We start from the raw sequence: 26,758 nt of genomic DNA, 5'->3' as shown, positions 1-26,758 counted from the left end.
AAAAGTTTCATCTACTTCCATAATTGTTGGGGGTCTTCCTATTTGGATGTTTTTAAAAAGTAATTTTTAAAAAGAATAATCTCTTGATTTGGACTCTTGGAGAAAGGGGACGGAGTGTTCTAGAACGCCTTACTTCTTTTAGTTTCGTGTTATAGAGCCATGTAATTATTACACTGGGATAAAAATAATGAATTCAGCTCTTTTTGTTTTAATTTGGTACTATTTTTAAGCCCATTCCAGAGTTAGGACTGTGGCAACACTATTCCCGTGTGACTGTTTTGATTTTTGGTGGCTAGAGCAGATTGATGTGGTGATCCACAATTTATTTAGTCTATTTTTTCCTTTGTTTTTATCGTCTATTGTATTGTTTAAATGCTTATCAGTTAACTTGCGAGAAAGTGTTGTAGTCGAAGATTGGACTACTTGTAGAAATGATATTAAACAATAAATAAAAGAATTATCATTGAAACAAGTTTTTGTGTTGTATTCAGAAAACAAAGGGCTCTTTTCTAAATTGCGGTTCTGAAATTTAAATATCGCAGGCATTCGTTAATACATACCGTAAATGTTGGTTCTCAGTCTTCGTACAACTTGAAATCGTTTAACATGAGTTTTACGGGAAGAAAAAAGGACATCATTTCGAGTAAACCGAAGAAACTAATTTTATACGTTTCGAACAAACCTGAAAATATTTTTAGATATGGGTCGTTCAGAGCACAAGAATCCAAGTCCATTTTCAAAAAGATTCATTTTTGCTCAGCAAACATAGTATCTTCGTAGCGAAGAGTCCGAAATAAATGAACCAAAAACCACGTGAAAAGCTGTAGTGTGGGCTAGAGTTTCATAGGACAACCGCTAGATAAGGTGTTTCTAGAACGGGGGAGCAGGAAGGCTAATTTCCCCCTCCCTGCTCATACATTTAAGATATTGTGTGCGCTGCAGAGTGAGAAAGATTAATAAGTCAAGTTCCAAATGTCAGTCAATGATGCATAATTACATTAAATAAATGCAGGGCGTGTCAAAAAGAATACACCGACGGAAAACGTCATATATTCGCAACTACGAATCCGAAAAGAAAGAAAGAAAACTACGTGACAAGGTGCGATCTAGAGCTTGTATATGATTACCGCTAGAGAGGGGCGTCCGTTTAAAGGTCATCCGCCCTCCTACCGCCTACCCTGAATTTAAAATTTTGGAACAGTACCGGTAATGCAGATTTAGAAACCTTTTGCTGAGCAAAGTCTAATATAACAAAATTGAAGTCCTTACGCCGAATAAATACGGAGTTTGATCAACTGAAATCCATTTCCATTGGCCGCAAGGAGGTATAGGCTTATATTGCTCTTTTGTAATTTTTTTTTCTTTTTGACGCAAGGATTCCAAAGGTGGCTCTACTTTCGAGTTTCGGGCCTGCTTAAAATTCTGGAAATTGTGCCTAAGCAATTTTCCAGTTTTGATCATCTATATTTCCTCCGTATTTATTTGGTGTAAGGTATTCAAACTTGTTCTGTTGGACTTTGCTTATCAAAAAGTTTATAAATCAGCCTTACTGCCCCCAAACTCTGAAATTCAGAGTGGGGGTGGGCGCGGCTGCCCTCCTGCCCCCACTGACGCCCCTGTCTAGCGGCCGTCATATGAAACTAGCCCACGCCCTTTCACGTGGTTGTAGTTTCATTTATTTCGTACTCTTGACTGCTAAGATATTACGTTTTGAAATAGCGTTCATTTGGTGAGCAAAACTGAACATTATTGAAAATAGACTTGGATCCATTGTGCTCTGAATGTTCCAAATATTGTTTCTCTTCAATACAATTACTGATTTAAACAACAACCAATACACAGGCTTGCAGAAAATATTCTAAAGTTAGTACAACATGAAAGGTGCTTGAAACATCACTTTCGAAAATGTATTATTTTAAAATAATTTTATTAGCATCAGTATTCCGAAATAGCAATCAAATTTTTGCAACTACAATTTTACCCAGCATCAGGTGATCAATTGAGTAAAAATTATGTGCATGTGTGCAAATTTCCAATAATAATACAATTATTTGAGCTAAATACCGTAAAAATAATGTCATATTAAATCCAATGGTCATTCGAAAGTCACTTTGCAAACCACTGGTGTTACACAAATAAAATTAGGTAAAAAAAAAAAAAAAAATGCGTTATCAGTGACAGCTTACGGAAATACAAAATCAGCATTTTGAATCCGATACGGACACTCAAAAGTCATTTCCAAAACAGCCGATGCTACAAAAAGAAATTTGATATATTAAGGTGCATTATCACCAGTGTACTACGAAAATATTTAGTCTTTTTTCGAAAATCATCTTGAACAACAAGTGACCAACAAAAATTCATTTAAAAAACTATATAAAAGCCATTTTTAGTCAAATGATCTTATTTTTGTTAACAATGTTGCACTAATCAGTATATACAGGATGAATCTGTAATACTGCTTGCAAGTAAAGAGTAAAAAGTCTTCACAAATAAGTTACTACACGATTTTGAAATATGTTTTAAACTGTTCAAAATGTTTAAAACATGTTTTTTTTGTTCGTGTTTTAAAACATATTTAAAACATTTTGAACATCTTTTTCATGTTTTAAACACATGTTTTGTTCTTTTTTCTAAAAAAAAAAAAAACTGTATTGTTTCCCACCCTGGATCAGATACATATACAAACATACACACATACAAGTCAAACTGACAACCTTCTTGTTTTGAAGTCGGTTTTAAAAAGCTCTCGTATAGAAAATCGTGCAGAGAACCATGATGCAAGGTTTTCCAATGGATAAGAAAGGCATTCGCGTTGCAGTGTGAATGACCTCGTCGACTTTCGAAACATGTAACAAATCATACATTTTAGATAAAACTGATTTACATATACGGTGAAAGATGATGAATAAGAGAGTCTTTGGTTTGTCTTTTGAAACAGAAGAAAGAAAGAACAAATCAAAAGCTGGTAAGCATGTTTGTGTATAGAAAAAATTAAAAATCAATCAATACATAAATATTTTTTTCCTGAAATGTAACGACAGGATCTTATTTTTAATTTCTGATTTATTTTCAACAGAAAAAAATAATTTAAGTTAGGGTAATCATGAAAATTCTATTAGGGGATTTCAATGCGAAGGTAGGACGAGAGGATATTTTCAAACCGATTATAGGGAACGAAAGTCTGCGTAAGGAAAGTAATGACAACGGTGTTAGACTCGTGAACCTTGCAGCATCCAAAAACCTAATCGTGAAGAGTACAAAATTCCCACATTGCGACGTTCATAAATACACTTGGACATCATCAGACGGAAAAACACATAATTAATCAAATTGATCACGTTTTAGTAGATAGAAGAAGGCAATCTAGCATAATCGATGTCCGGTCGTTTAGAGGGGCTGATTGTGACACTGATCACTACCTGGTAGCAGCTATAATACGGGAGAGATTATCGTTGAATAAATGTAATACTCAATGTCTGAAAACGGAGAGATTTAATTTAAAGAAATTAGAAGAGAGCCAGGTAAGAGAGGAATACCAGATTGAAGTTTCGAATAGATTCTCGGTTTTAGAAGATTCGGAGTGCACCAGTGTTGAGGATACCTGGATTGAAATTAGAGATAGCATTAAAATCTCAGCAAAAGAAAAATTGGGACACGCGGAAATACGTAGGAACAAACCATGGTTCGACCAGGAATGCATAAAACTAGCAGAGAAGAGAAAACAGGCAAAATTACGCTGGCTACAAAATCCGAATGAAAGAATACACAAAATTTCGCAGATATCAGGCGGGAAACTTCCAAAACTTTTAGAACAAAGAAATGCGATTTTCTGAAAGCTAAAATTAAGGAACTTGAAGATAATGGTAAAAATAAAAACATCCGGGACATGTATAAGGGAATCAACGAATTTAAGAAAGGCTATCAACCTCGTGCTTATATATTAAAGAAATCTGACGGTACAGTTCCCACTGATACGGATAGCATCTTAAATAGATGGAAAGATTTCTTTGACGATTTGCTTAACACGCAACCAAAAACTAGTGTGCATAGAGAAAAGGAGATACACACCGCAGAACCGTATATTCCAGAACCCAACCGAATAGAAGTAGAAACCGCTATAAAGAAATTAAAGAAACACAAATCTCCGGGTGTAGATGAAATTCCGGCTGAGTTAATTTTAGCTGGAGGCGAAAAATTGTGGAACAAGATACACAAACTTATTCTTCTTATCTGGAACAAGGAAGAATTGCGACAAGGCTGGAAAGAATCAATCATTGTTCCAATTCACAAGAAAGACCACAAAACTGACTGTAATAATTATCGTCATTTCGTGCATTTCTCTTCTGTCAACATCCTATAAAATCCTTTTAAATATTCTATTAGCAAGACTGACCCCATACGCAGATGAAATTATTGGAGATTATCAGTGCGGATTTAGACGAAATCGATCAACTATCGACCAAATATTTTCCATTCGCCAAATACTCGAAAAAAGTGGGAATACAATACCCCGGTACATCAACTATTTATTGATTTTAGAAAGGCGTACGACTCGGTAAGGAAAGAAACATTATACAACGTTCTTACAGAACTTAGAATACCGAAAAAGCTAATTACATTAATTAAGATATGTTTAAATGAATCCCAAAGTAAACTCCGGGTAGGAAAATTTTTGTCCACCAGTTTTCACGTCGAAAATGGCCTGAAACAAGGAGATGCGTTGTCGCCATTATTATTTAACTTCGTCCTGGAATACGCCATAAGGAAAATCAAAGATAGCAACCAGGGACTAGAGTTGAACGGTATTCACCAGGTTATGGCATATCTGATGATGTAAATTTAATAGGGGATGATAGGAGAACAATAGAAAGAAATGCAGAGATCTTATTAAACGCTTGCAGGGACATGGTTTAGAAGTAAATGCGGAGAAAACTAAATACATGGAAGTGCGTCGGGACCGGAATACAGCAGATTATGAATGTGCTAAAATATTAAATAATACTTTTGATAAAGTGGATAGTTTCAAATATCAAGGATCAATATTAAGATGGGAGGACAATATTAAGATGGACCTCGCAGAGATAGGAATACAAAGTAGAAACTGGATGCAGTTAGCTAAGGATAGAAGTCAATGGAGAGTTTTTGTGAACGCGGCATTGAACCTCCGGGTTCCATGGGCCATAGAGTTAGTTAGTTAGTTAGGGTAATCATTATTAGTCATGCTAGTGTAAAAGGCACCATTACACAGTCATGTGGCAAAGGCATGGTGGCTTAGTTGGCTGAGGGTCCTTTATTCAACCTCAGGTCAGATGAATGAACAATGTTGTGTTCGCGAGTCTTCTCGGTTACTTTCACTCCCTTTGTTCCACCAATTCTATTCATTTCACCACATTCATTCATTTCATCAATTTTATTTACTTCATGAATTGAACGTGAAAGCCATTGTTGTTAGAGCGAATCCATTCCCATAATACTGCCTCTCGCTATCAAGCAGCGTCGGATTTCTTGATAAACTAGGCAAAGCTGACTAGGTGGCAGAATTCAGAGAGGTCGCAAAAGAAATTCGACATTTGAAACAATTCTTTTCTCTAAACTATTATTATGGTAACCTTTCACGTTTTGTTTGGTTTGGTACATTTCATTATTACTCTAAAATAACAAAACTACATTTTACGTCAAAATGACTTCATAGTTCACGCTCAACACTGGTAGGGATGGGCAAGAGCGAGTTCGAGCGAGTTTTCATCGAAACTCGACTCGAATTTGACTCGAGTTTCGAGTCGAGTCGAGCCGAAACGAGCCAAATGCTGTGTGTAGTTTCAAGTACTTTCTTCAAGAATCTACATAGACAATATAATCATTATCAATTATACTACTATTACTATAACATTATTATTATTATTATTATTATTATTATTATTATTATTATTATTATTATTATTATTATTATTATTATTATTATTATTATTAAAACACCGTGTATAAACATGAAAAATAGGTGGTTTGTATCTGAATACTAAAAGATAGTTGACTGCTGACCTCGGTAGTCGTGAAGTCTAGGAAGCAAGGACATCGTTATGAGGTTCTGGGTTTGAGTTCCGGAGGAGCAAGTAACTGGGCTCGAACCAAAATCTTTAAAAGTTAGATGGCGCCGCCCACACATGTTCAAAACTGCTTGGTCCGGGTGTAGGGTTCTCAACGGCTCGGCTTACAGCTCATTCCCTATCGATCCGAACCAACAGCTGACCCACCGAAACCGACACGAGCCGAAATAAACTGAGTTGATGGCTCACCCCAACCGAGCCGACTCGAGATGATGGCTCACCTGAGCCGAGTCGGTGCCTCATCTTAACCAAGCCTGCTCGAGCTGTTCGCTCAGTTGAACGGATCTAAGCCGGTTAACATCCCTACACGGGTTGGGCTTCTGCTTCGGCTCAAAACTTTGACCGTGTAGGTCACAGCCTTGGTGGTGAGAACTACAGTATATACTTATGTTAGTGCTCACGACATTTGAGGCTGTCTCGTTATAAAAATCCATTGTCGTCTTGTTAATCGAGACGAGGCGAGATGCGAGTAGTGTCTCACCTCGTGAAAAACACTAAAAGTATTCCACATTACTGCTTACATTTCTCATAGCTTTCGCTTTCCAATGTAATCAGGTAATGATTTCGTAACGAGTTAAACCGAGCTAAACGAGCAAGCCATTTTTCAAACTCGACTTCAAAACAGTAACTCGGCTCAGAACTCGACTCGAGAAAATTACCTTTGACTCGACACGAAACTCGACTCGAATTCGCTTCGAGTTTCGAGTGGAGTCGAGTTTTAGCTCGACTCGTGCCCATCCCTAAACACTGGTCAGAAAGCGTTTCGAAACGTCATCTACTAAACTGGATGATCTGAACGATACCTTTATGTACTACAAAGTAAATATACTGTAAAACAGGGTGCGAATTGGCGGGGGGGGGATGCCAGGGATTTCCCCCCCTGACAAAAATCTTTCCCACCCTGGAGAAGAAAAATTTTATCCCTGGCAGGGATAACTTTTCTTCCTCTGGAGTATTTTTAAATGGACATAAAGATAAGATAGAAAAAGGGAACAATTCTTACTTTGCGTAGCTAACCTAAATATTACTTGAGTGAAAATTTATGAAAGATCTCACATCTCAACTGTTTTGTATTTGGTAGAGTATATATATATATATATGGGGGGGAGAACTGGGTGCGCATGTGGGTGAAATTCATCCCCCCCTGGGAAAATTTTTCAATTCGCACACTGCTGTAAAATAGTATGTGGCCAAAGCAAAACTGTTAAATATGAGCGGGGACGATTTTATTAGTAGGCAGCTTATCACGGGATGGGTGCAATGGGGATGTTTTGTTTAATACTTATGTATCGCTTGTGTTGAAAAGCACTGTATTATTTTTCAGAATGGAAGGATGAATAAATATGAATTGGAATATTAAAGACATGGTATCTTGATTAACCCTGGAATACACACACACACAGGTGCTATAGCACCCTACTATTTCTTGGTTTAACTACAAAAATCACATTGAAGGGTCTGATGTGTTTTGGACTATTTATATTCTTAGTTCAAGTTCACTGTCGTCCTGATGTGTTTACGTCGAATTAATTTTAGTTGAGGTTTCACTGCTTATATTTACTTTGAGGTTTTCTGGCACCCCATCTCTGCATTACTGTATTTTTGTAATTTGAAATTCTTTATTTTTTAACTAAGCGAGAGTATGTCATTTAATTGATAAGGATTTCGTAAATGTACGATATTGTTGATGAAGTAAATGACTGTAACAGTTTTGAAGACATAAGTGAAGTTGATGATAGCGCCCAAAGTCAGTTCGTCGAAATTCAATTCAGAACAAATGCAATATGTATTTCAAATGTAGGCCTACTTAATTGTGTTTAATAACAATCTCAGTCATCTCCAAATATCATGTAAAAATTGAAATAAAAAACATAACTGCTAAATTTAGTCATAAATATATGAAGTTACTACTTAGATTCACCAGAACCCTATCTGTATATTAAAGTATTCCATGATCATTCCAGCACTGTCTGTGTATTTCAAGATTAAGAAATGTCACATCGGGAATCAACTACATAATTCAAGAGTAACTGTGTACTTCCGGTCACCAGGTCCGACAGGGTCTGGGCAACGGACCCAGATGCTGATGACTCGAGTGGCCCCGTGACCCGTGTCATCACTATGAAAAGATGAATTTAGCAGCTTTCAAACGAGACAATTTATAATACAATGGGCATTTCTTTAGATGGAATGAAAAAACTGAATATTTAGTTTGAAGTCCGGCGCCTGTCGTCTATGCCACACAAGACATAAGCAGTGACGTATTTAGGATTTTATTTCGGGGAGCTATGCACAACACGGGGAAGCAGGAATCAATTTCCCACCTGAGTTTGAGAATTAAATATATTTTCATTCAGTCATGTGCAACAGCCGGCCCCCGGGCCAGTCTCAGCCCACTGAACCCTTTCATCCGGCCCACCTGACCCTTTATTGAAGATATGTATACTTCTTAGCTTACACAATCTTAAACTAAATTGAAAATATTTCCTGGATAACTAATGTCCACCTTGGAAAATACAGTATCATCCGCATTGGAACATCTAGTTTAACAGTGTACCACGGAACATTGAGTAACTAGTTCAGAACATGAAGAATGAAATTTCCTACTAAAAAATGATAGATTTTTCTGCTTTTCTTTAGTAAAGAAGTAGACTATTTTGGTTACTGTTATAATAGTTTTTGTGTTCCTGTAATGTTAGTGATCTCCATTAAATATGGCCATTCGAATCTTACGAAAATCTTCTACGTGTCTCATATAGCCATCGACGCCAGTAAGTCCTCTGAAATTGGCCAACTACTTGTTCCAACTTGCACATACCTGTTTTAATTTATACATAAATTGGTCATAGATTTCATCGCGGTAGAACTTGGTGGACTGTGAAGCGAAGAAGATATCAAGTGCATTTTGCAGCTCTACTAAAGATTTGAACTGCAATGATTTTCCAAGGAATGGAGGCAGGGCCGTGCTGGGATAATAATGAGGGCGGTGGACAAGTCTACTAAAAGGACGCCCATACAAATGGGAATATTTTATATATATATATATATATATATATATATATATATATATATATATATATATATATATATATATATATATATATATATATATATATATATATATATATATATATATATACGAGGTCACTACGAAAGTTTTGAGATGTGAAATAACTTACATACTTAAAATCAATTTAACACTTACATTTTCTCAAAGTATTCACCATTACACTGTACACACTTTTGCATCCTCGAAAATCACTTTTGGAAGCAGTATTGCCAGTCTTTTTCTTCAAGTGTTGAAAGTTCATTCTCGGAAGCCACTACAGCTTCTTCAGGGCTGCAAAATCTCTTTCCACGCATGTGATCTTTGATCCTGGGGAACAGAAAAAAATCACACTTGGCAAGGTCAGGGCTATACGGCGGATGTATCATAAGTTTGACCTCCGTAGATTCTAAAAATTGAATTGTGATGTTGGCCGTGTGTGCGGACGCGTTGTCATGATGAAGCAGGATCCCACGCAATCCAGTTCTTGGACGTCGTTCCCGAAGCTTCTGGAACACTTTTGTTAGGCATACAGTGGTGTACCACTGAGAAGTAACAGTCTTTGTTCTTAAAGTGTAACAGTTGCAACATGGCCAAATGTGGAGAAGAAAGTTGCGACCATCTTCTTCCCCACACTTCGCGATCGCTTGACTTTCGTGAGTGAATTTTCGCCTGGAAAGATCCAAACTGTAGACTGGCGTTTATCTTCAGAGTCAAATTGATAGATCCAAGTCTCATCACCAGTAACAATGTCAGAGACGCGTCGAGAATTGCCCCCATCAAATCTTGCAAATATTTCTTCACACAATTCCACACGCATGCGCTTCTGTTGTTCAGTTAAAGTGTGATGCACCCAACGAGATGAAACCTTCCTGAGCCGAAGATAATCATGAAGAATTTTTGTTACTGCTGGCGATCCAATGTTCACTGTAGATTCAATGTCCTTGACAGTTGTTCGAGGATTTTCTCGAATCATTTGTTCCACAGCGGCAATGTTTTCATATGACAAAGCTGTTTCCGGACGTCCAGCTCTCTCCTCATTTTTAAGCGATGTCCGGCCTCTTCTGAATTCACCAAACCACCGAAAAATTGTAGCACGGGAAGGAGCAAGGTCCCCAAATGCCCCCAGCAACGGTAAAGGCTTTGTGACTCGTTCAAACCACTTTTGAAATCGTAAAAGAATCATTGCCCTAAAATGTTCCCTTTCGAGATCCATTCTAGACAGCCGAATACTGCTCACATCAACAAACAAGTGAAGGCGATACGGCCACGCCGATAAGCGAGGCTAGTTGAAACTTGCTTCGCTTCTTCGCTCTGGATACCACTACCGAACGCAATTGTTGGAACTATGCCACAACAATGCGTATCTCAAAACTTTCGTAGTGACCCTCGTATATATAGTTTGAAAGAAAGTATAGATGTCTTTCTATATCAAAATCACCATCAAATTTGTTTTAGTATTAACGTACATAACTAATTTGTGGAAACCTTGAATCGAAATCCTCTTTACTAGAGAAAATTTTTTTAGTTCCTGTAGTAACATTTCTGTCAAATAAAAAGAAGCTAAATGTATCAACAACTTGATATAGCTCTATGGAATTGGACACAGGAGGTTCAGTGCTGCATTTACAAAAGCTCTCCATTGATTTCCGTCCTTAGCCTACTGGATCCAGTTTCTACTTTATATTTCAATCTCTGCGAGAACCATTTTAATATTGTCCTCCCATGTGCGCCTCGGTCTTCCTAATTTTCGTTTTCCTATTTAGATTTCCAGCTCGAATTTTGAAAGTGTGTCTAATTTCTTCCATTCTGGCTACATAACGTGCCCATTTCAGCCTCCTAGATTTGATGACCCCAACAATGTTTTTTGTAAACGGTATAAAATTATGCAGTTCATCACCATGGCGTTTCCGCCATTCCTCATTCCCGTTCCTCTTGGAGTTCGAATATAGGTTTAAAAATTTTTTCAAATAATATCAGTCTGCGATTTTCTCTCAGGGTCAGTGACAATGTTTCGCAACCATACAGGACAACAGGCATGATTATCGTTTTATATTTTAAGCAACAAATTCCTCAACAGAATTCGCGACAACAAAAGATTTTTAACTGAATAATAACACGAAATCCCTGCTTTCAGTTGACATCTTTTTTTTTTTGTGTGTGTGTGTGTGTGTGTGATTATGGTTTTGGTCCTTTAATAATAATTCTAGATTATTGAAAGTATCCACTTTGTCGAAAGAAAACATTATTTGGTATTTTAACGCATCCATAAAATGCAGTATTAAGATCCCAACAAACTTCCATTTATTTTTTTCTCTGCAATTACTTTTAACCCCATATCTCTGCAAGCGTTAAGTAAGATTTCTACATTCCTTTCTATTGTTCTATCATCCCCTATTAAATTTACGTCATAAGCATACGCCATAACCTGGTAAATACAGTTCAGTCCTAGGACCTGATTCCTGTCTTTGATTTTCCTTATAGTGTTCTCCAGAACAAAGTTAAATAATAATGGCGACAACGCATCTCCTTCCTTCAGGCCATTCGCAACGTGAAAGCTCGTGAACAAGAATTTACTCGAACCTTACTTTGGGATTCATTTAAACATATCTTAATTAATCTACCTTTCTCGGTATTGCAAATTCTGTAAGCATGTTGTAGAATGTTTCCCTCCTACCCTAGTCTAAAGTCAATAATTGATGTGCCAGAGTATTGTATTCCCATTTCTTTCCAAGTATTAGTTGAATAGTAAATATCTGATCGATAGTTGATCGATTTTACCTTCATCCGCTCTGATGATCTCCAATAATTTCATCTGCGTATGGAGTCAATCTTGCTAATAGAATGTTTAAGAAAATTTATTGGATATTGACAGAAGAGAAATGCCTCAATAATAATCAGTCTTGTTGCTTTTCTTCTTAACTGGAACAATGATTGATTCTTTTCACTCTTGTGGTAATTCATCCTTGTTCCAGATAAGGAGAATGAGTTTGTGTATCTTGCTCTACAATTCCACCCCCCCAGCTAAAATTAAGTCAACCAGAATTTCGTCTACATCCGGAGATATGCGTTTATTTAATTTTTTAATAGCGATTTCTATTTCTGTCTGATTAGGTTCAGGAATATACGGTTATGCTGCATGCATTTCACTTTCTCCACGCACATTACTTTTTGGCTATGTGTTAAGCAAATCATCAAATACATCTTTCCATCTATTTAAGATGCTATCCTGATCAGTGAGAACTGTTCCTTTAGCTTTCTTTAATATACAAGGCGCATCCAGAAAGTAAGTTTCCCACGCGTCCCGTAGCTAGGAAACCGTATGTTGCGCGAAGCGACTGCATGTACGTGAGAGAGTAAGGTCCTAACATGGCACATGCGCCAGCAGAACTTCCCTAATTCTCTCAGTAGCGTCGTGGCAGTGATTGAAGATTGGCGTTCCTATTCCAGCTCCCGCCGCGTGTGAAGTGCGAGCAGTGATAAAGTTTTTGAATGCACAGGGCATAGCACCGATTGAAATCCATCGTCAGCTGTATCGTTGCAAAAATGTCAATGCTGACCCTGTGCGCCTTGCTTTGTGCTCTAGGGTCAGTTGCTGCAACATAAAACTTCTTGATCAACAAGTACTCCGTGACAGTGGTGTGCAATAAGGAGGGGAAAATCTGCAGGAACTGCTTGCTCATGCCGTTAGGCCCATGGACCTGGCACAGCTGACGATGGATTTCGATTGGTACTATGCCCTGTGCACTCAAAAACTATTACACCACCGACCCTTAAGACAAGTAAAAGAAAATCTATTAAGAAATTCAACCAATGTAATTGCTGATATTACGTATTCGTTTGTGAACGAAAAGCCCTGGTCCTAGTCGGTAATTTTTAATTCGTTCCCCCTAAAAGAGCATAAAATTTCCCGACTTGACTCATCCATTTCCTTCTCATCTAACTTCCTGATATCCCACTAGGTCCATTTTCTATTTCTAAACTCATTCGTTACACATTTTAACGCGTCTGCCCTATAGAGACTTCTTATATTCCATGTTCCAAATCTCATGTCGATTTTACCTTGCTGAGTTTGTACCAAGTTACCAGTTTTGATCCGAGGATTCTGCGAACTTATCTGAACAATCCTTTTTTTTTTTTTTTTTTTTTTTTTTTTAGGCCACACACCAAATCCCCAAGTTGGAGGATCAGCCCTTGTATGTCCGCGACTGCTTATTCAGTATATTCTCAGCTAACCTCTATATCCCAAGGACTTCTCCTCGATCCACAACCTGAGGACGCGCCGTGCCGTGGTGACAGGAAGACCACATTTTACGGAAATTAATATAGCTAAATTTTAGAATTACAATAAGTACTGATTATCCGAACACTGATTTAAAACACACAGGAACAATCAATATGCTCGGATATATGAATGCATATTAAGACTGTGAAAGCTTTGATGCCGTATTCTTCACAGCTTCTTTATTAACAATCATTATTTGAATTTATTATACAGTGAAACCTGTCTTTAGCGGAATCGAACGGGACTAGCAGAAATTTCCGTTAAAGTCAGGTTTCCGCTTAATGGAGGTAGACGTTGTCTTTTTTTTTAAATATATGCTTATAACGGACATACTGGGAAAATATTGTACGTACATTTTTCAATTACAATGTTTCTTTCCTCTACGAATTAATACACAAAAAGTTTAAAATTAATACAAAACATGCTATGGACATACTTTCTTTATTTTTTCAGTTGCCAAGCAGAGTTTTCTGTATACATTGCTGCTAAGCTGTTCTACTTTCCGTACACACTTTAGCCTGAGAAACTACACTTAGTAAATCAGTGTCATTTTTCCGTAAGGCAAATTGTTGCAGTTCCTTTAAACGTCTGAGATCATCTTGATACGTCTTTATTCTACACTCCTTTTCGAACTCGGTACCGTATTCCTCTTCTTCTTCCGACTTCCCATTTCATTCTTGATTAAGGTGAGGGGACTACGGACAAATTGTGGGGGTGAATATGGGTAGTGCTTGGGGAAGGTCAACAATGACCAGAAAAATTTAACAAAAGAACGAAGAATTTATCGCAGACATGTCATGTGTATATTTACCCTATCACACAATGTCTAAACATTTTCTAAACGCTGTAGTCTGGAACTCTGAATTTTCCGTTAAAGGTTTATTTTGCATTCCGTTGTCCGCATAACACAGTTTCCGCTTAATGAAGGGACTTTTACATGTTTTGCACTCCAAAATTCATGGGACCGTGAAATATTTCCGTTTAAGACAGTTTTCCGTTTAATAAAGGGTCCGTTGAAGGCAGGTTTTACTGTATAAAGCTGGTACACAGGATAACTAAAACCACTTATCTATAATGTGATGGTTCGTAGGGCGCCTTATGTAAAAGGCGCACTGTACCTTTCACGGGTTGTTTAAAAATAGTAACTGCATGTGTTTATTGTACAGAATTGTGGTATACAGAAGAGTAAATAAATTCGTTCATCTTTGATGTGGACTCGCAAGGGCCCTAATGTAAAGGGCGCACTGCACCTTTTCACGGGTTCTTTACCAATAAAACTGTAAGAACTTATTACTAAAAACTTGTACCTTTATTTATACTGTGATGTTTTGGAGGGCGCACCGGGACACGTCCCGGTGTCCCGGTGGGCCAGCACGGGCCTGAATGGAGGTGATAATCGGTCCAGGGAGTATGGCGGAGGCAATAGTGTTTCCCAACCAAGGCTTGGAATGGTGTCCGGGCCATCTTGGGCACACGAGGCTTAGCATTCTCCTGTAGCAGGAGGACACCTTTGCGATTCATAAGTGCTGGCTCCAGAGTTTTGAGTTTTTCTTCAACACGGCCGAACTGCTGACAGTACATAGTTGCAGTGATGATCTGACCAGTTGGTAGCAGTTCCCGATGTACAATGCCGCGATTAGTCCACCAAAAAAACAAGAGGCCCTTTCTCTGGTGCAGTGATGGTTTCGGCTGTTTTGGAACCGGTTCATGGGATGCTAACCAATGATGACGGCGCCGTGGAGCTTCTCATCACATATCAACACCCTGTCCAGAAATGTCTCCTGCCTCAGACGAGACAGCAAAGGAACAAAGGTGTCTGCTCGCGTTGCCTTTTGGCGCGGAGTCAAATCATGTGGAACCCATCGACCCAACTTGTAGTGCTTCCCAAGTTGGTGGAAGTGCTGCCGAATGGTTTCTCCACTCATACTGAAATGTAGTCCCAGTTTCTCACATGTCTGGACACTATTCGCCTCAATTGCTGCCTGAAGATCATCATTGGTTACCCTTATATTTTAATGTGCTATATTGAATTGTTTCTGTCGTATGTATGTGTTTGTCTTCTTGCCTTAATGCATATACATATCGTGTTTTGAGCGTGGGTGGATTTACGGGATGTCTGCTGGGGGAGGATCTTCTGGGGGTTTGGAATACCGAGTGGTCCGAAAATGTTCTTGCAGGAAGTTGTTAGTACAATAACCTGGGTTATGAGCATTTTCGTGTATAATTCTCTATAATACAAGATAAGGGAATATTTTTTATCTGTTTTTCAGAAAGTCGTTGGCGAAGGATCAAAGTACCTCCATGCAACCTTCCAGGCACGTAGCCAGGATTCGTGAAGGGGGGCTCGTTACATGAAATATTGTGGTCATCACACCACATACTGATCATTCTGATTAATTTTACTGATATATTGGTTCGTTTTGGTTCGTTTAGCCAGGATTTCGTAACGGGGGGAGGGGAGGATGACATGAAATTCTGAAGGCCCAGGAGCTCGGTAATCTAAACTACTTGACTATCAACATATATTGGTTTGTGAGGATATGTTGGTAAATCTTTTAATAAACTATGAAGAAATCTCCAGTAAAATAAATAAAAATAAATAAATAAATAAAAAGTATTAAAAAGATTTTACAATATTTACATCCTTCCTCTGTTTATTCAAATATAACAATTTTCCTTTCATTATGACCTCAACTATTATAAAAATTACATATTCACTATTATAAAAAGTACATACTCAATAATGTCTTATAAAATATTTTGCAATATCTGAGTTCCTTTTTCTGTTGAATCAAATGTTAACAGAAATTTCTTTCCACATATAATTTTGTTTTTATTATTCCGTCAACTACTGTCTGTTTCAAATGACAAGTTAAAGGAGCAGTTGAAAATTGTTTTTGAAATAATATGTTTGATATTGCAAGGATGCGATGACGAAACATTATGATAAAAAGTATCCACGCTGATACACAACGGCACTATGCTTTCGGAAGCTTAAAATCTCCCTGACTAGCAGCAGAAATTCTGAGAATTCCTCAACTTTTCAAGAACTTTCAAATTCCCTGACTCTTCCAGGATATATCGGTCACCTCGCAACCATGTATTGCAAGTAATCCAAATTTCCTCATAAGAAAGAGTAACCAAAAGCTGCCTGTAGTTTATTTTTAACGCTGATCCTTCTTTTTCTCATTTCATTTTGTTTCATCCTTCCCTAATTTTTTTCATTTATGGTCTCGGAAGGGGGGTCCGGACCCCCCCTGGCTACGTGCCTGCCCCTTCCCGTAACTAAAGAGAAGCTCTTCCAATGGTTTTCAGTCATTATGTAAATAGAAATGCATTTTTTAGGCAAATACTCTCACTGTATTTCAACATTTAGATAACCGGTATGTCGTAAAACATACCGCCTCTGCTTTTAATTCACTTCGAACACTGGATGTAAATATTCCTTTGCTATAATAATTAAAGTAGCGTTATATTGATATCCGTGCAAGTTGGTGTGGAACACCAGTTTTGCTTATCAGTTTATCTTAGTTTTGGTATTACTGACGGCCGACCTGAATCATAACTAACAACGGTCAAAAGTATGATAGGAGAAACGAAAGAAAGTAACAACTAAGAAAAAGAAACAAAAGAGTAGAATGGACGAAAAGAAGAAGAAAGTTCTTACTTGGGATGAAATACGACAAATACAGTATTATTCCTGAACAAAGGGCATAAGAAAATGAAAAGTCAATGAAATTCTTAGATATGGTAAGAAGGATTATTGTTGTACGGGAAATGCGAAAAACTAACACATTTATTTCGGGGGAAGGGGACTTGAGTCCAAAACCCACCTCCTAAATACACCACTGACCATAAGGGTAGAATGATAAATGCAAATAAATTATGAAAGTATAATTCCTACTAGTAGAGTAAAAACGCGAGAATTAAAAAATACAATACTGAGATACTGTAATATCTTCGCTCATATCAAAATTAATTTTAGGGCCTAGATATTTTCTCATAATATGTGGTATTCAACGGTGTATCAAAGACGATTTTCGAAATGGTTATTAGATATAAGCTATTGAGGCAGTATTGTACCTAATAATAATAATAATAATAATAATAATAATAATAATAATAATAATAATAATAATAATAATAATAATAATAATAATAATATAAACTCTGCTAAGGCAGTAAAGGCGATCATACGAAATCTGTTTCGTACACAGTCAACGTTAAAATCACCGTTACCCCTTAGGATGCTAACGGATTTACTCCATTAACCAACAAGGCCGGATATAATCACTCAAGCTATTAATTGCAAGAAAATAGAGTTCAAAAATTCGCTTCCGTTCAAGAATTATCGTGTGCACTAACGGGTGTGTCAATGTATTTGTATTACAATTATATAAGGTCCACTAGGTGATAATAAATAATAATAATAATAATAATAATAATAATAATAATAATAATAATAATAATAATAATAATAATAATAATAATATAAACTCTGCTAAGGCAGTAAAACGATCATACGAAATCTCAGTTTCGAACGCTGGTGGACGTTTTATCCATCTAACAGCCGATGTGTAACTTCTAGCCGGAATATGAATAGTCAATGTTAAAATCACCGTTACCCGTTACGATACTAACGGATTTACTCCGTTAACCAACAAGGCCGGATATAGTCACTCAAGCTATTAATTGCAAGAAAATAGAGTTCAAAAATTCGCTCCCATTCTAGAATTATCGTGTGCACTAACGGGTGTGTCAATGTATTTATATTACAATCTTATAAGGTCCACAAGTTGACAATAAATAATAATAATAATAATAATAATAATAATAATAATAATAATAATAATAATAATAATAATAATAATAATAATAATAATAATAAATAATAATAATAATAATAATAATAATAATAGTAATAACAATAATAATAATAATAATTGTAATAGCAATAGCGAAAATGAAATATTGAATTTAATGTTTAACGGTTACAACCTTTATATTAAAAGAGACGAATGATGAATGAATGATTTTATTTTATGTGAGAAAAACGTGTGTCCTCCCTATCCAAAATCGCTCATTTTTTTTTCAAAAATAAAAAAAAACAGTGGCGGCTTAGCGGGTAGGCCGGGTAGGCATGGGCCGACCCAAAATTTTGGAAAATATATAAACGCTAAAAGAATGGTAAATAATTATTTACTAAATAGCATCAACCACTACTGTAAAAGTAATTTCCTTCTGTCATTAATCAATCAAATGTGTATATGTATCCATAAGCGAGGGAGTGGGCCTACCCAAAATTAAAATCCTAAAGCTGCCCCTGTAAATAACTGCCACTGTCAATCGTCCTGCGGTTTCGAAAGTTGAATTCTTTCTAACAAAATACATCGCACTCATACCCTGAGGTATGTTGCACAGAACTTATTATTATTATTATTATTATTATTATTATTATTATTATTATTATTATTATTATTATTATTATTATTATTATTATTATTATTATTATTATTATTATTATTATTATTATTGCTCTGTTTAGGGTTAACAACTGGGCGGTTTTTGACCGACCTGGCCGGAAATATTGCTGTTATTTTGATTAAAGCCGGTGACCGGAAAAACTTATCAGTCCCTTTATAACCGTTTTTTTTTCAAATTTGTATATAGTTCGAAGCAATTTCATCTAGTTCGAAGATAAGATTTAAGAAGTAACTTTCATTGTGTAAATCCAAACTATCATCTTTCACCATCATCTGTTTAGATAATTTTAGAGAGAGAACAGGGCTGTATCAGGGAAAATTTGAAATTAACTTGTAAGGAATTTTACACATTTATTGAGACTGACAAAGGACTTCTTAAAGCAATTTCCTGTAGTTGAAGTACAAGTTTAAAGAACAAATTTCATTTTCGAAACACAAAATTGTTATGTAAGGATTAATATACTTTTCTTCATCCGTTTCGATAATTTTAATGAAGTGGCAGTTACTGGTAAATGCAATAAAATGATCAATGCTGATTTCAGTTTCTCATTTACAGAACAATTTATCTATTAAGCTTATTAGTGAATGTACTAGGGATATGCAGAATATAGGTGCTAATGCACTTTTGTTCACGATAGTACATTTTCTTACCATGGATGGATCCACACAGAGATACTTCACACTTAGACCTACTGTATATCATAGCAGTTTTTCAGGGGGTGCCGTTTTTTTTTTTTTTTTTCTAGAGTTGGCAACCTAGCTGTGATACGTGTATCCTTTCTATCCAAATTCGCTCAAGTTTTTCACTCATAACAACAAATTTACACGGTCAATCGTCGAAATTTGGATTCTGTGTAAGAATATACATTGCATCCATACCTTAGGGTCTATTGCACAGAACTTTAACATTTTTGCTGCACTTTTATTGTGTGTGTGTGTGTGTGGCTGTTATTAAATAGGCCTACTTGTTGAGTTTGAATAAGAGAACCTCGATAAAACCCATGAACATGATGTGCTCTACCACACACACGCATGGCCTGGAATTGAACAAGAGACGTCTCACACCAGAGGTGGATTTTTTTTTTTTTTTTTTTTTTTAATGCTCAGATCCGCCTCTTCAGTTTCGGCATCTGAAGACTAACCGAAACGGGCTATCATCATCGCATTTTATTTTTCTTTAGTCTTTTTCATCATCCTTTATTTGCGATAATTGGAACAAAGGGAACAAGAAAAGGGAAGAAAGGGAACAAGAAAAGAGTGGGAAGACTACCTCTAAGCCACTAAGCTATTGTTGTAAAGAATTGTTCTATTCAGTGGCGGCTTTAGCAGGTAGACCGGTTAGGCACGAGCATACCCAAAAATTTTGAAAAATATATAAACGCTAAAAGATACAATAAATAGTAAATATATTTTCCACTATTTATCCTATATTAATGGTAGATAATTATTTAACAAATAGCATCAAGCACTACTCTAAAAGTAATTTCCTACTGTCATTAATCAATCAAATGTGTATATGTAACCATAAACGAGGGAGCGGGCCTACCCAAAATTAAAATCCTAAAGCCGCCCCTGGTTTTATTCCGAAAGCATTATTTTATATCGTGAGTTTGTTCTATTTTATTTTGTAATTCGGACTACCTGTTAATGACAAATAAAACAAATTATAAATTTGAAATAAACTTAGTAATATAAATTGCAACTTACCTGCGCATATTTTTCTCCTTCCCATCTTCGCGCACTCTAGTCTGAACGTGAGCACGTATCTTTTGAAGGATATAGCAGCTAAGACGAAATAAAAGCATACGTCACGTGCTGCCACCTGCTGGATAGGAACTGTACTTTTGCTAAAGGAAGATAACAACCCTGCAAAGATAAACACGCTTTGTTCTAAAATATGAAGCGTTCATCAACATTAAAATTACGAGCATAATCTGGTGACTTCATTTACAAGTAATTATGTGATAGTCGCATTGTTCACAAATACAGTCTGAGAATAATTCTTTATCGTAGAACAGGAAGTGTCTAGAAATTGCTATTGATATTTTGAACAATTAAATCTTCCATATTTCAGAAAAGAAATAAAATGAAATATTGTTTCAATTGCTTGTTACACTCTGTAGGCAAAGGAGATACCGTATGTGATTTATGAAAGTAAATTATTGTAAAAGAATTAGCGAAGGGGGAATGTTGGGGAACGGAAAAAAAAACGTGAAAACCCTGGGACACGATGTTATGCACCACAAACTAACATGAACAAGCATCGAATCATGGACCTCCTTCAGAAAGGTGAGTGTTCTACCTCTGAGCCACCGTAGATATTGCTCCTTTTAGGTACAAAATTTTCGAATACGCTGGAATACGTCATACCTTTATTTTCAACTAGCTGGGATACCCGTTCTTCGCACGAGGAGGATAAATTTTATGCAATAAATCATATTTGAAGGTAAAGAAATAAAAGAAATAAAGAAAGAAAGGACCACCTTTAATGTTGCCTCTGTTAATATGAGTGAAATACGAGGGAGGATAAGAAACTAAAGTTACAACGCCGATATTTTTGGAGTTTCGTCTGTTATAGAGGAATGAGGTATGTGCTGTAATTTTTTTAATACATGGTGTGCAGAGTTTCTATGGCGCTAGTTGTAGCTAACACAAATGGTGACTCGTTTGGAAAACTGATCTCGTGAAGATGTCCGTTCAGTTATTCGATTTCTGTGGGCAAAACATTTAAGAGTCTTCATCCCGGCGAAATTAAAATACCGCTAATTTTACATTAATTATGTGATATCTTCAAATAGATAAAAGACAATCGAAATGTGGAACAAGAGCGCCCTAGACAATACCATTTTACATGAGAAACCGTTATCACGACCAAACTTATCTGCTTTCGATTTCGAGCCATTTTGAAAATCGGCATTTATTTTCGCGTTTCTAAACAGCTGAAAAAATAAAACCACTAGGTGACTTGTGATAACGGTACCTCACGCAAAATAATATTGTCTAGGGCGCTCTTGTTTCACATTTCAATTATCTTTTATCTATTTGAAGATATCACATAAATACTGTAAAAATTAGCGGTATTTTAACTTCGCCGGAATGAAGCCTCTTAACCGCGGATAAAATTCACCAGCAACTGGTAGAGGTTTATAAGGAGACTGTAATGTCTGGTCAGTATGTCGCAGAATGGTGTCGAAAGTTTGCGACTGGTAAAGAAAACATCACCGACGAGGAGACCAGAAGACCACCACACTGTTGAAGCAGTTTCGCTGAGACATCATCGACTACCCTCTCTACATTTCGGACCTAGCTTCAAGCGACATACACCTGTTCCCGCACTTGAAGGAGCATTCTAGGAGGCCAAAACTTCCCTTCAGACGAGGAGGCGAAACACTTGGTACGAACGTGGCTGAACACACAAGGACAGGATTTTCGCCAGGAGGAAATCTTCAAACTTATCCCACAATGCGACAAGTGCCTCAAACGATATGGAGACTATGTCGAAAAATAACCTAATGTGTGTACTATCTGTTGCTGTATAGGTTGTATGAAATAATATATACACGTTTCATTGCAGGTGTTGTAACCTTACTTTCTGATCACCCCTCGCAAATGCCAACGAATAGCAACCTCTTTGGCGTTGTGCCTTTCAATATGATCGAAATAAAGAAAGAAACAATGAAAAACAATGCTTTCGGCGTTGCCCCAGTCAGTTCTATCATTTTGGACATGTTTAATTTTCATACCTCCCAACAAAAAACCATGATGGTGGGGACTTAAGTTGAACAGCATCGGGTATTACTGTTCATCTCAGAACCCCGCAAAGTATGAATTTGACACCAATATCAGTCATGTTATTTTTCAAGACCCCGTCAAAAATCCCTCTCCTATGACGATGGAGGCTAAAGTTGGACTTGAACAGTGTCGAAAATGTTATTACTCATCTCAGTTACTTGTAAAACTGTAAATTTTACATTAATATTTGGAGTCTCGGATATTTATCATCTCCCTTTATGCATACATTGGACCCTCTGCAATCCATCCCGTGCCGAAATTCGGTAAAAAAAAAAAAAAAAAAGTATACGATTAGATTTGGTGAAAATTTGTGTTCAAACTTGTGACTTCCTTCTATGCGAAAAGCTGATGACAGACAGATAGACAGACACACAGACACACATTATTTTATTACTATAACAGCTTAAATACCAAATTTCATATCTCCATCTTAAGAGGCTCCATCATGGAGAAATTAAAATACCGCTAATTTTACAGTAATTATGTCATATCTTCAAATAGATAAGAGATAATCGAAAAATGGAACAAGAACTCGCTAGACAATATTATTTTACATGAGGTACTGTTATCACAACTCACTTATCCGCTTTCGATTTCCAACTATTTAGAAAATAGGCATTTATTTTCGCGTTTATTAACGGCTTCAAACGGAAAGATACTAGGTGAATCGTGATAACGGTACTTCATGCAAAATAATATTCTCTACCGCGTTCTTGTTCTACATTTTGATTATCTTTTATCTATTTGAAGATATTAGTGGCCACGGTGGCTCAGTGGCAGAGCGTTCGCCTCTGGTGCTAGGGGTCCCGGGTTCGATCCCAGCCCCCACCATGTGAACCTTGTGGTGGACAAACACCGTGTGCGTGGGTTACCTCGGGGTTCTCCCGTTTCCTCCCACTTTCTTCATTCCACCATTTCATTCATTACTCATCATCGCCGTCTCCTTTAGCATAACCGTGGGACGTAAAACTCAAAGATTTCATTTAATTTTTTGAAGATATTAATTGCTGTAAAATTAGCGGTATTTTAATTTCGCAATGATTAGGTCTCTTAAGTGAAACTTCACATTGAACATTTATGATTGTAAGATCGAAATTCGTAATTTTCCCTATTTCTCCCCTTTAGAAGTGGAACTTTCGAAAACGCTGAAGCATGTATTCGCTTATTTTTATTTTAACAGAATTTACATACCTACTTAATGTCAAACTTCGAACGATAGTGCCTCTTCATAGTGGGCATTTTGTGAATATACAATTGGCATCTCCCTTTAGAACTTAATTTTGGAAAGTGCTGAAACGCGTATTAGTTTATCCTTAGTAAATACCCTATACACTCTCACATACGGCACCAAATTGCCCCGCTTTTCGTCTGTAGGAGCAGAATTTTCGAAAATGCTAATGATCCAGAGCGTCGTTAGAGAAAATCCTGAAAAATCCGTAGTGTGCTTAGACTTTTGACAACGACTGTAAATATACGAGAAATCATGCTAGTTAACTTTTCAATCATAATTTCATCTTTTATATCCGTTTAAAATTATATTCTTAATAAGTATAGCCTATGTGTTAATCTGCGTACCCAACCGAATGATTTTCACAATCAATTAAGAAATTCAAATTGGCGAAATTAATTGAGCTCTGCGAAAGTTGAAGAGAGCGAAAGTTTATGATTATTGAATGTTTTCATTGTCATTCCCTTGCTTATTTTAATGCAGAGTTCCTCCGTAACTAGGCGGTTACCGTATGCGTCTTTGGAGTGGGAGATCCGGGTTCGATTCCCAGCGGAAGCTCATGTGGTACGGATTCCACGTTAATCAGTAGGTTCCGTCTAATATAGCCTCGCTGCTGAAAGAGACGTTAAAGTCAAAATCAACTCAACTCAACCATTTTAATACAAACTAAAACAAATAATACTTAATCATGAAAATCAGTTTTGAAGAAACGAGTCATCAAGAAGCATATTTTTTAAATCGGGATTTTTTAAAAGAGAAATTCACTCTAGCAAAATTGAGATATTTGAAATCCAAGATTGTTGGGAAGCCTCGAGGGGCGCCCACCATATTGTATGCTTTACACATTATATTGATTTTTTTTTTTAATTGGGGAAAATAGCCTGAGGTCACTATCTCATATCCAATTCATTTTAAACCTAAATATTGGGAAAGTAAGACTCGAAAAGTATGCGCCATATTGCATCAAAATAATATATATACATATATGGTGGACCAAAAGTAGGTATACACCCCTGCGTTGATCAAGTACAGTACAACATTCTAGTTTATGGGTTTATTTGCTTCGGCTTTTCCGAGCTTAAGGTGTAAGTAAGAACACATTAAGAACAAATAAATAAAGACACTAAGTCTACATGATGGATAACAATAAGAAATTATATAAAATACAATGAGCTGAACAGTACGTTACTGTATACCTACTTTTAAGCCACCCCGTATATTTACGAATATTTTCGTAGAACTCATTATGGATAAATTAACCTTTAATTCTCTATTTTTAGCTGGATTCCGTGAGGATGATTCGGAAGGCTTAAAGAAAATATACATTTTAAACCAAACTCGATTACATTTTAAAATGAAAATTATCATTTTTTTTATTCACCTCTTCGTATTTGGTGATGCCATGTTGTGTAAAAATCTTATCGGGAGAAAATTTTTAAACACATTTCTTAAGTAAACAACCTTTGAAGTCTGGGGTAAGTTGCCCCATTGTACTTGCTTATCCATGATCGATTTCCAGCACAAGCAATGGAGGCGATCGGAAACTAGTTTTTAAAAAATGCATTATATTGCATCTAATTGAAATTATTTTGAAATCTAGATTCTGCTGAAAAATCGTTTTGTTAGCACTTTATGTTCATATAGGCCTACAAGCTTGCAACGAAGAGTGGTTATTTCTTCCGTTTACTTCCTTACTCTGATGAATTTCAACCCCAAATACTATTGTTATTTCCGAAGGTTGAAGGAAGATACACACGAAGTTTTATTCAAATTGGATAAATTTTGTGAGAATTAACATGGAGAGCTGATAGTCAGACGGACAGACAGACACATAAATGCTCATTGAGTCGAATACTAGAAGATTGCTTTAATTGTTTAACGTAGGATTTTTTTTTTTAAATTATACACTGCAAATATTTCGCCGTTGTTTCGTCTATCACAGGCAACAGATTAAGAAATACCGAAATATAATTACTATTGTCCCTATCTTTTACCCAGGAAAACGTTATACTACCTCAGAAATTTAACCTAACAATATTCAGAATACGTGCTGTACTATTGTAATTACGATTCGAACAACACTCTTGCGGAGAGATAGTGTCCCTATCTTTTTATGTCATATCTCCCTCACTTGACGAGAGGAAGTTCATGTCAATATTATGAGCTGTGAGTGGACGTGTGTATGATGAATAAGGCGAATTGATCGCTGTTTCTCTTTGTAGGCTAGATCTAACGCGACGCGTAAAATCTACAAAAAAAAAAAAAAAAGTTTCAGTATTTTAATACCATACAATTACGTTCAAATATGATTAAATAAATACATTTAGAAATCTTAACATATGTGTAATATCAAAGTAAAAGAAATGTACTTACAAACCGTGCGAGATGAGGTACCATGCTGTAAGCAAAGCCGAAGGTTTGTGCGGTGGCCCGAAGCTCGTGTTTGTTTTGTCGTGTGACACAGCTGGCTATGGCTACACAACAAACCGCTTGCTACATAGAGGCAGCTGCGACCTTCGCTAGTCTCAAACAGCCGCCATTTAGGAGCACAGTATTACGTTCGGAGAGGAGGGAAGTTAGTAGTACAGAGGACACACAATGTGCACAAAACTAAAGATTTAAAACAGTAATATGTGCTGCATTATACACAACGTTGTATTAAACTAAGTAATTTTCTTTTCATTGTAGGAAACAGTAGATATACGAAAATTTCAAAGAAAACAAATTTAACAGAAAATATATATATAAGGATGAATCATATAGATGTATTTATTATTCGAATAGAACATTTCTAGCTTATAAAATAATATACACTAA

At 36.5% G+C, this 26,758-nt stretch overlaps 1 protein-coding gene across 1 annotated transcript in view; it reads right to left on the bottom strand.

The window, feature by feature from the left end:
* Nucleotides 1-26,463, bottom strand: part of LOC145663046 (sialin-like) — a 76,867-nt gene extending 50,404 nt beyond the window's left edge. Inside the window, exons 1-2 of the mRNA XM_081729204.1 lie at nucleotides 26,315-26,463; nucleotides 20,629-20,787 (exon numbers count right to left, since the gene is read on the bottom strand). Coding sequence (XP_081585330.1) covers nucleotides 20,629-20,653 — 25 coding nt within the window. The 5' untranslated portion in view covers nucleotides 20,654-20,787; nucleotides 26,315-26,463. The remainder of the gene's footprint in view (nucleotides 1-20,628; nucleotides 20,788-26,314) is intronic.
* Between the last annotated feature and the right edge of the window lie 295 nt (nucleotides 26,464-26,758).

Source organism: Thermobia domestica, chromosome 10, assembly GCF_964235325.1.
Source record: "Thermobia domestica chromosome 10, izTheDome1.hap1.1, whole genome shotgun sequence".
NCBI lineage: Eukaryota > Metazoa > Arthropoda > Insecta > Zygentoma > Lepismatidae > Thermobia > Thermobia domestica.
This window is presented reverse-complemented; position numbering and strand designations above follow the sequence as displayed.